Genomic DNA, 11,476 nt, shown 5'->3' with positions numbered 1-11,476 from the left:
GTTGTCTTCATCATTGTCTCCCAAGCTGCCTAAGGAAACCCTGGCTAATCAAGGCTTTCTGGGAGTTCTCTGTTGTTGTTGTTGTTGTTATGTGCCTTCAGGTTCTTTCTGACTTATGGCAACCCTAAGGCCATAAGGGGGTTTCTTGGCAAGATTTATTCAGAGGAGGTTTGCCTATGCCTTTCCCTGAGAATGAGAGTGTGTTGAACTGTAAAATCATTTTATCTGATGTGACTAGGCCTACTGAAACTCTATAAAACTTGGTATGCACCTGTAACCATACTTTGCATAACTCCTTGCAACTACTACTCCTGACATAATGGCAACTGGAACATTCTCCTACAGTATGTTCTGGGCCATATAAAACAGAATAACAAAGGCTGCCAAGGCTTGTTCTCATCTGATGTTTTAGATCATTGGAACTGGGTCATTGTCTTTCATTGGTTATTTCAAGGAATAATAGATATTATTTTTGTTTTGATTTGTTTAGCAATACATTTCCCATCTAAGCCTTCTCTTGTCTTCTGTTAGCTTACAGTAATGTTTATACTGTCTTGATATTGATGCAAATGGCAAGGGCCAGGGCTGATAGTTTAAGACTTATGGCAGCCCTTAACTATATGAGGTCAGCCTCGGGGGAGTCAGTACACTAAAGGAGAAGCAAGGCCACCATCTTTAGGGGTGGTAGAGGACTTGCTGCTGTCTGCTGTTGACTCTCTTCATGGTAAACCTCTATGTGTTCATCATCAAGCCCCTCTAAGACTGGACCCCTCAGGTACTGAGCCAGATTACCCAGCAGTAATCAACAACCGGTTTTACCACCTGTTTGAACAGGGATATTAGGTGATTGTCTGGGACATGGGGTCCACTGCTGATAGGGTCTTATCTGAAACAAGTGACACCAAAGGGGAGACTACACTGAAAGCCATCCCCTCTGTCCTTGGTGGGTGGTGAAGGTCTTTCAAGTGTACTGTAGTTGGTCTTTAACACCTGCTAGCATAAATAATGGCTGATACAGAGAACAGGAAAGTAAGCCTGGCAGCTACCACAGTTAAGATTATGGGTAGAGAAAAATATGGAGTAGGGTGACAGTTAAATCAACATGAGAGTGGGGACATGCAAAGAGTACTGATTATTCATCCTCCATTTCAAATAGTCTGAATAGCCTTGATAACAGACCCTTGGCTCAATGCCAAGTCTATAAATGGGAAAACATCTTTGATCCAGGATTTGATCATGCTAATCTAGTTTGTATTACAGAAAACTGGCTGGATGAAGCTGGGGGAGTTAATCTGCCCCTCAGCTCTGTCTGCCTGTCTTCTCTATAGAGCAGCAAGCAAGGCCTAGGAAATAGGGAGGTGGAGTTGGGGTTCAGTTTCCTCACAGGGAATCCCATTCCATAATCTGCTGGATTTATTTAATGATGTGTGGTTGGGACAACGTAAGGATTTTGCTGGTGTATTTTTCAATGTTCAACAGTCTTCCTTCCTTTGCTGGCTGGGTTGGTATCGTGGTGATGAAGACCCTGCCCACCCCAGCCTGTGCTAGTATTCAAAGATATAGCTGTGTTAGTCTGTAGAATCAGTATGTAGAAAACTCTTGTAGCACCTTTGAGATTAACTGAAAGAAAGAAGTTGGCAGCATGAGCTTTCATAGACTAAAGTCTACTCCCAAGTAGTCTCTGGTGTCACCCACACTTTCACCCATTTTTTTCATACCAAATAGGATGATGGTGATCTGAAGGTGGAGGAACTTTCTATAGTTCCATTGTCATGGATATATTAGCTGTTAGGGTTTATACTCAGAGGGACACAGAGTCTCTGCAGCGGTGCGGTGGGTTTGGGGACAATTATTATTTTACATTTTATATTATGTTTATTGATTTTGTTTATATGTGGCCTGATTTATCAGGATATAAGCTAGGATATACTTTTTTTTTTAAAGTCACTGTATGTACATGAGACAGAAGTATGTTGTTAGTATAGGAAACAAGTGACCTTTTTTGGCACCAATAATAGTCTGGTGTGCTGAGTACTGACAATACTGGTGCAGGCTAGTCCACACACATGCGGGCCCACACACACAGCATATGTCTAATATACGGTTTGTTTTATCTGTATATACTTCTTTACAGGGGAAGATCCTGAAGCAAGGCGAATGAGAACTGTCAAGAATATAGCAGATCTGAGGCAGAACTTGGAAGAAACTATGTCCAGTCTGAGAGGAACTCAAATAAGCCACAGGTAACCTTTACTACTGGGATGGCTAATATGTGATGATAGGAGCCCTGGTAGTACAATGGTTAAGTGCCTGTACAGCAGCCACTCACTCACAAACCTTGTGAGTTCAGTCCTAGCCAGTGGCTCAGGGTCAACTCAGCCTAGCATCCTTCCAAGGTCACTAAAATGAATACCGGTACCCAGCTTGTTGAGGGCACTTAGCTTACAGTTGTAAACTGCTTAGAGACTGCTTAGTGTGGTTTTAAGCTGTATATAAATGAAGCTGCTGGTATTGCCCAGGCCTGGGGCCAGATCCAACCATCTTGGGTGGGCCGTACCCTCTAACATTACAGTGATGGGACACATGGAATCAAGCCACATCAGAGTATTGTCTAGGAGGAAAATTTATTAATGAGGAAGAATACCAAGCTAGGAAATGCTTTTGCAGTTTGGTTTTTCCTGAATATACAGAATATGGCAAGAGCCTCCATCCTCCTCTCCTGACTCCTCTGCTGAGTTAACTGAGTGCACACTACTTCCACACTTTGAACTTTCTTTGATGCAACTGAACTAACCTGAGGATGAAGTGGGGGGAGGGGATGGAAGGATGAGAAAGAAACTTAAAAGCACCTGAAAGGTGAGTTAATCTGGTTATTCAACAGTTTCCTGAATGTAGGAAACAATGACAGGAAGAAAAACAGTGCTTGGAAAGTTTCTGCAAGTTGCAGGAATTTTTTTGTTCTTAGCACAACAAAAGAGGACAACTCAGCTTTGTCAACTCTGCACAGTCTTATAAGCTGGAATACAGCACATTCTAAGGCAAAGTTCTGCACCTTTATTAGCAAAAATGCATAGTTTTTATATGCATCTCAGGATGCATCCACATTTCAGAAATTATCCATTTTGATACCACTTTAACTATCATGGCTAGATGCAGTGAATTCTGGGAATTGCGGTGGGTTTTACATCCTTTGCAAGCAAAAAATTTCCAAGTTATTTCAACACTATGAGATACCAATGCTTTCTCCTCAACATCTGTCAAAAGTGGGGAAATTAAGAATTTCCATCTATATCTCTGCCAAATTGGGACAACTGAAACATATAAGGTCCTATTCCAGCCTTCAAGCATTCAGTAATCTACACCATTTTAGACCATTTATTTTTTTCCATCTTTTGAATGGGTTCTCCTGTCACCATTCTATGAAGCTGAAATCTCTCTCCTAAGGCTTAGTTACTAGCAACAAAAATTTTAAGTTAAAATATTCTGATGCTTTTAACTCACCCTTTGACACCTACTACAGCAATCCAAACCCTGAGAACAATTGTGAAGATGAATTTGGCCCTCAGCCTGAAGAGGTTACCCATCATTGGATTAAAGCTCATTTGAATTCATTTGTATTCATTATCTTTCAGATGTATTTGACATTTGACATTTTATTTGACACATTTATTCAAATCTTGAAAGTTTTTGGCTCATTTCTGTTTCTAGGTGGTGTGGATTTAAGAAATCTCTCTTTCTTTCCTCCCCTCCCCCCACACGGGGGGGGGGGGAGTTCCCAACAGACCAGATTCATCACACTTCCAAAGCCATGGCTGTTTAAATTTTCAGTTAGTAATGCACTGTTTGAGAAAATCTTTTTTCCAATGAGATCTAAATTTTTCCCACATAATCCACATGTTTTCATCTAAAAATTCTTCCAAATAAAAAAATTAAGTAATGTAAAGCCTTGAGCAGCAGATGGGGCTTCACTCTCTCACTCAGTCACTCATACACACACAGATGTGTATGTAGGTATACTTTCCTTAATTACCTTTCGACACTGCAGAATGTCCAACTGTCAGGGTGATGCTTTTTCATAAGAGTCCATTTTTCATAAGACTGTTTTCATTTCTATGTGCTGCTTCATTCTGTCTCTCCCCCCCCCCTTTACCACTACACTCAGAAGTATAGAAAGTACAGTTCATTGATTTCTGTTTTGCTTGACAGCACACTGGAGACAACATTTGACAGTACTGTGACAACAGAAGTGAATGGGCGAAGCATTCCAGGCTTGACAAGTCGATCCTCTCCAGTGACTTGGAGACTTGGACAAGCTAGTCCTCGTCTCCAGGCAGGTGATGCTCCTTCCCTAGGTGCTGGGTACCCACGCAGTGGTGCTAGTCGCTTCATCCACACTGACCCTTCTCGATTCATGTATACAACACCTCTTCGGCGTGCAGCTGTTTCTCGCCTTGGGAACATACCCCAGATTGACATGAGTGAAAAAGGAAATAGTGATCTGGAAATTTCATCTGATGTTGATGTTGGAGGGTATATGAGTGATGGAGATATTCTTGGGAAAAGTCTCCGAGCTGATGACATTAACAGTGGGTAAGTTTTCTTCACTCTAGACCCGCGTATAGTACCAGTTATAGTTAAATGTATAAACACCATGTATTCAAAATGCCATCTCACATTGTGCCTTCTCTTTTGAGGGTTGGTTATCAAGATCAGGACTTTCTGTATAAAGTTCAGTAGTGATATCCATGGTTCCCTCTTTCCTGGAAGTTAGAAGGGACCAAAAATTTTTATTCTGGACTCCTTTGGGGTAATTTTATTGCAGTGTTATCTGCAACTATTATTAATTAATTTTCCTTAATTTTGAAAGCTCATCTTATTTTAAATGGATTTTAGAAGCAAAAATAAAACAAGCAGCAATTTTAGCCTACTTAAATGTATATTTTTGTTGTTGTCAGCTGCCCTTGACTTAGACTCAGCTCATGGCAACCCTGTGGATGAGACATTTCCAAGACCCCCTGTCTTCCACTGTTCTGCTCAAATCCCGGGCTGCATCCGCACTGCAGAAATAATCTGGTTTAAGACCAGTTTAACTGCCACATGTCAATGTTATGGAATACTGAGAATTATGGTTTGTTGTGGCACCAAACTACAGTTCCCAGAATCCCGTAGCATTGACCTGTGGTAGTTAAAATGTTGGCAAACCAGATTATTTCTGCAGTGCCAATGACCTCCCTAATTAAGTCTAGGCATCTTTCTTCTACCCTCAGCCTTTTCCAGTATTACAGTGCACCCCCGTCATACGCGGCTTTCAGCATACACTGAAAGGAGCGCGGGAAGATGGGGTGGTGCGTCCCATAGGGACTGATGGGGCCCGTGCCCGTGGTGCGCATGCCACATGCACAAGCCCCATTCATTTAAATGGGTCTCGAGCATAGGCAGTATTTGTTTTATGCGGGGGAGTCCGGAACAGATCTTTTCTACTGAGTCATAACTTCTCATGATGTAGCCAAAGTACAACAACCTCAATTTAGTCATTTTGGCTTCTAAAGGTATTTCTGGCTTGATCTTTTCAAGAACTCATTTGTTTGTCTCTTTGGCTATCTACAGTATCTTCAGCAATCTTCTCCAGTACCACATCTCAAAATGTATACAATATTTTATTTTGATATTTCATCTTGCACTGCCCTGAGTACCAGCATTTCACAGATGTGCCATGTATCGGTTTGATAAATAACTAATCATAGCACAGTGTTTCAGTCCTTGAATCCAGGGCAGAGGACATCTTACAGTATAATAAAACTATGATTCAGCTCCTATTGATATATTTCTTTGTGCAGTACCTGGACCTGATGTTGCAGTCAATGTGCCCAATCTTCTCCTGCTACTTCTTTTAGAATCATGTAGGCAGCAAAAAGATAACTGATATCAAGCTCATTGTGAGCTACCACACCTGACTGAGCGACAGAGTTTAGATTTGAGCATCACAAATTGTGCAGCAGTCTTTCAAATCCCCTTCAAGTTTTATATTTAAATTGGTTTTTTTCATGTGCACTGTAATTTTTTGCTGCTTTTTTTTTTTTTGCCTGCCAATAACATATATGTGTCATATGGGATAAACAAAACCCTTTACATTTTGTTTTTAAAATGCTTAGATGCCTTCCTCTGAAAAAAACAAAGACTCAAAGCATCTTACAACAATAGTAATATAAAGCGATTAAAGAGAAAAATAATACAAAACAAAAAAATAACACATCCTCCTTAAAGGAGTAACAAATTATAAAAGCAGTGCAAATAAAAAAGAATCAGCCCATCACATTCCATCAAATGCCTGGTTATAGAGAAATATCATAATCTATTGGTGTAATTATGACTGTCCACATCCATACTGCAGGGATAATCCAGTTTGATACCACTTTATCTGCCATGGATCACTTCTATGGAATTCTGGAAGCTGTAGTTTTGTGAGACATTTAGTCTTATCTGTCTGAGAACTCTAGTGCCACAACAAACTACGGTTCCAAGAATTCCATAGCATTGAACCATAACAGTTAAAGTGGTCTCAAAATGGATTATTACTGCAGTGTGAATGCAGCCAAAGACTGTGCTAGGTGGGCTTTGCAAGGAGAACCATTCCACAGCTGGGGAACACACAATTAAGACGCTTTGCTTTTTGTTACCACTCTCCAAGCCTCTCTCAGAAGAAGTATTTGATGGAAGCCTCCAGAGTACAGAGAGGTTCAAGCTGTATAAAGCTTTTTGTTATAGGCATGAATGCTAGACTGCTGCCTATCAGATACAATCAACTGAATAGGAAGCTTTCTGCAATTTTGCAATTGTGCATCTTATAGCTGAGCCTATGAATACACTTATTCAGGAGAAGATGCTACTTGTTGCCTTTATCTAGTTGGAGCTATTTTTCTTTGTGTCTTCTTTCTTGCCTATCAGGAACTATTTCCAATTTGGTGGTGAAGTAAAATGGTTGTATTTAAGCACAAAGGATAGATATCTTAAAATGGTTGCCTAGGAAAAGTATTCATACCTTTTTTCGTTTAGTTTCTGATACAGATTTATAATTAGAAAAATCATTGCTTCCTTTCTTTTCCCCCTCTTTTTGAGAATGTTTACATTGATTTCTCTGTTGTAAAAAAAAATCATAAATGTACTAGAGTTCTTAGAGAGAATATAATGAAATGGTTTTGCATCAATATTATCCCTATTTGGGTGATTATGCTTCATTTCTAAATAATACTTTAGACTGTTTCCTTGTTCTTAGGGTAAAAAAATAACATTATGTGAGATGCAGAGTTTCTTTATTCATTGAAATATTTGTATCTCACCCTGTTTGAAGATCGGAGAGCAGAGGAGCAACAACAAAAAAAATTAAAAGAATTATAAATAATTATAAAACATACAGGCGAATATCCTCAGAAAAAGATATTCCTCGAAGTACCAAGGTCCTGAAATAATTAGGGCTCTAAATATTGATGCCACTCTGAATTTCTTTGCTCCTTGTTCATCATAATGTCTACTGCAACACAATGCATTCTATGAAAGATCATGCTATGTGTCTCCCCATCTCATGTATAATGAGGGATAGCAGGGATAGAGAAACATGATATTATGTAGTATGCAACAGAGTTTAAGAGGAAATGATGACAGCACTGTGTTCCTTATGGCATCTAATTTAACATATAATTTAACATCTAATTTGACATAATTCTCTCTGAGTCAACTAGGGTCTAATATATCATGCTGAAACCATGCTGAAATTCTTCATAGTTTGATTTTATTGTGATCTCAAAGTAATTTGGCCACCTCTGTCAACTATGATTGGAAGCTTAACTCAGCAGAATTTTGATGTCTGAAAAAGTGATTTATAATTAGCATGGAGTGCATATTTTCCAGCATATAAATATTATTCCTATATCTCACCCCATTTCTCTCTGTTAAGACAATTTTTTATCTCTATTATTTCTAGCCACAACCTCCAAATTTTGTTGGCTGAAAATAAAAGGTGGCACTGTGGAATGAAATCTGGTTCTGGGAGCATTCTGTGTTGAAATACTCAGTGCTTAAAATGTGGAAGAAATCAGTGCATTCAGTTTCATCTGAGGTGTATACATTTTTGATCCCCCCCCCCTGGAGTTTCAAAATGAACATTCAGTTTAGCCCTATTCTCTTCTTTCACATTTGCCGTGTACTGAAAGTTGGGGTTGCTTATATTCATGTGTTGGCAGACTGCCATAGTCAACACACAGATAATGAAGATGGCTAGGTTTTTCATTTCAGGGCTTGCTGTTGCTCATTTTGCATTAGCCCCTGATACACATATAAATGAATGAATCCAGATTTTATGTTTCATTTTAAAAGAACTACAAACTCAAAACTAAGTCAGTACATGTTATGTAGCCAGTCATTAAAAATATTATTCATAAGCAGCCTCACACATCTACTCTGAAGATCAAGGAAGCAGTGTACTGGGAGATGATGTGTAAATCTGTTCTTCTTAAAGTCACTCTAATTCAAACTGCTTTATGCCACCAAGAGGAAGGGTAGGTATAGTATCTTGAACCATATACCTAGTTATTTTTCCTACAGAGCTAGTAATCTCCCTCTCTCTCCCTTTACATTTGCACATTATATCAGAAAAGGGTAAAGGAAGATATAGGGTAAAAACTATGTTTGATTCTAATGGTTGATCTTTTGCCTGATATCTTGTTTGACATTAGGAGATTGAATTCAAAGGTTGGCATCAAAGGGGAAGATCATTCCTTGTGTTGCCATGCTGAGTAGCAGTACAGAAAGGTCAAGAAGTCAAAAGGGACTGTTTCATAACTTGTGTTTTTTCATGGTGCGCACAGCATGTTAAAAGACACTCAAACACTGTGCGGAAATCAAATGAGAGAGGGAAAGCCTGCCATGGACATAGTGATGAATCTTTAAGGCCATTTGTGTTTATGCCAAATTCAGGACTGAGTTGTGCTGAAAGAGCCGGACAATGAATAGAGTCCCCTTGCTCACACATTTTAAATAGTGATACTGCAGTGTGTGTGTGTGTGTGTGTGTGTGTGTGTAATGTAACTGCAGTAAATGGACAAAACAATCACAGGAATAACAAGTCTGCAATATTGACCAACCATTGGCCAGGCATTTCAACCTGGAACATTACAGTATCTCTGATTTATCCCTGTTTGATATTGCAATGCCATCTCCTTCAGACACTGGTATTGAGGTGCTATTCTTGTTCAAAGAATATGGATATATTAATGAAAGGTGGTGTAATAGGAGTGTATGCATGTGTGTATGTACATGCACATGCACATGTGTGAGACAATGTGGGCCAGAGCACAGAAGAGGAGTACAAGTATGTTCATTTGCACACAAAGTGGGCAGAAAGTAAAAAAGTGCAAGTGTGTCTGTGTGAGAGAGAAAAACAATTTGTGTGTATGAAAAAGGAAGTTAGCACATGGGCATGAGAAAAAGAGCATGAAAAATTAAACTTTTTAATATTAAGACAGATAGTGTGAATCCCATGCTTTCTTTCTTTGATATTTTATCTAGAAGCTTCTGTCTGCCATCCTTTAAGTGCTTGAGATACTATAGTCAGATAAATTTAAACTCTGTGTCTCAAACCAAGGCTACAGTCTAAAAGGCACATTTCCAGGTAAGCCTGACTAGAAATAGTCTTAACTACTTAGACTTGGTCTACATATTTGATTGCTTACTTACTCAAATTCTTTCAAAGTATTGCATCTGAATAATGAAAATAAGACACATGAGGCCATAGGCACTACCCCTTTGTGAGGCCTGTCCTGTGAATGCTGAACCTCCCTGTGCTAAAAAGAGAAATCCGTAAAGACATCTGCATGTGTTTTACAAGAATGTGACTCAAATACTTTCCAAAACTTGTAGACATGGAAAATATGGAAAGCTCTACCAGTGAATGAGAATGCTGTACATCATGACTAAATATATTGAGGTCAGAAATATTAAGGATGTTAGGGTATGCAGTGCCATTCTTCTGGAATGGTGATAATATATCAAGTTCAGGTGTAAAACTCACAAAGTATGCTATCTTGGATCTGCCTTGACATTGGCAGAGGTATGCACACAGTTAGTTTGTAAGCATCTGCAACTATGCAACCCTTGTTTCTTTATTCAGTCACCTCCCATCCATGGATTTGTACCTATATAATGAGATCACTCCATGAGAGTATATGGCTCTTGGAGTGAGGCCTGTACTTCTGAGTGGTGGTGTCCCCAAATCACAATTTTGTAGCTTTATGCCTGGTTGGTGAAATACAGTAATATGCTTAAAGGGGAGAAGCTCTTGCTGTCATGAAGTCTGCTCTTTACCTGATATGAACAGCCATATAACTATAAAGTGTTCAAAGTAATGTGAGTCCATACATACAAGATTTTTTCCCTAGAATACTTTTCTTCTGTCGCATATTGATTAACAGGTTTTTTTTGTATTGCATGTCTTTAAAAATGTAGTAATTAGTTTAGAGAATAAATTAAGTTGTCTTTTTGACATCAGTAATGAGAAAGCCTTGACAAACATTAGTAAGCAACAGTGCTCTTGGCTAGAAGATTTTTAAGTACAGTTTCTGAGTTGGTTTTTTTTTTTTAAATTAAAAATTAAATAATAAGTCTTGAAAATTCATGCTCCATTCAGGCATGTCAAGTCTTATCACTTTTTTCTCTTTCATTTCCACTTTAATTAGTTTAAGCACTTGGGGAATGAGAATCCAGTAGTAATTAGGAATTAATATGATGCCTATTTCATATGCTCAACTTCTCCATTAATGCATTAACCATATAAAAATCAAAATATCTTGAAGATGAGGGTTTGCTTTTCTTTTTCTTTTCTTGAGTTTGTAATTCTACAGACAGAAGCTCCAACTCCTTTACCCTGTAGAATACATCACAGCATAAAGTTGGCCTTTTGGATTCATGTGGGTTCAGTTCCAGGACCTGGAGCAAATGCAGAAAAATGTGAATAATGATGCCTCATATTATTAAATGTCAGCAACATGAATGTGCTCACTTCAACATGAGGGAAAAGATGCTTCCCTTCACTCACTGCAAAGGAAAGAAACTGATGGGTGGTGGGCTGCCCTGCCTCTGGGCAGCACAGCAACTTCCCCCATTTGCCTTTGAAATAAGGGAAAAGTAGGGAAGGACATTTTTCTTCCTGCTTTCCAAAGGCAGACGTCAATGGTTGGTGGTCCTCTGGGAAACATGGCAGCTTTCCCATTTGCCTTTGGAATGAACAAGGTAAAGGTGCTTCCATTTGCATCTTCCAAAGGCAGAAGCCAATGGCTGCACATCTCTGGCCACCAGAGCAAGCAAAAACATGCACACACTATACATCATTGCAACCCCCTTCCTGCCTGACCACCTGCCCAAGTGAATGTACACACACAGAATGTACACACACAGAATGTACACACACAGAATGTACACACACAGA

The 11,476-nt window shown here is 39.1% G+C and overlaps 1 protein-coding gene across 15 annotated transcripts in view; it reads left to right on the top strand.

Moving 5' to 3' along the window:
* NAV3 (neuron navigator 3) overlaps positions 1-11,476 on the top strand; it is a 572,439-nt gene that overhangs the window by 424,908 nt on the left and 136,055 nt on the right. For all 15 annotated transcript variants that reach the window (XM_042467939.1, XM_042467940.1, XM_042467938.1 and 12 more), the window contains 2 exons: positions 2,135-2,243; positions 4,207-4,590. In XM_042467939.1, coding sequence (XP_042323873.1) covers positions 2,135-2,243; positions 4,207-4,590 — 493 coding nt within the window. The remainder of the gene's footprint in view (positions 1-2,134; positions 2,244-4,206; positions 4,591-11,476) is intronic.

The sequence above is a fragment of the Sceloporus undulatus genome, chromosome 5 (genome assembly GCF_019175285.1).
Source record: "Sceloporus undulatus isolate JIND9_A2432 ecotype Alabama chromosome 5, SceUnd_v1.1, whole genome shotgun sequence".
In the NCBI taxonomy this organism is placed as follows: domain Eukaryota; kingdom Metazoa; phylum Chordata; class Lepidosauria; order Squamata; family Phrynosomatidae; genus Sceloporus; species Sceloporus undulatus.
Note: the sequence above shows the minus strand (reverse complement) of the source record. Positions and strands in the feature narration are given on the sequence as shown.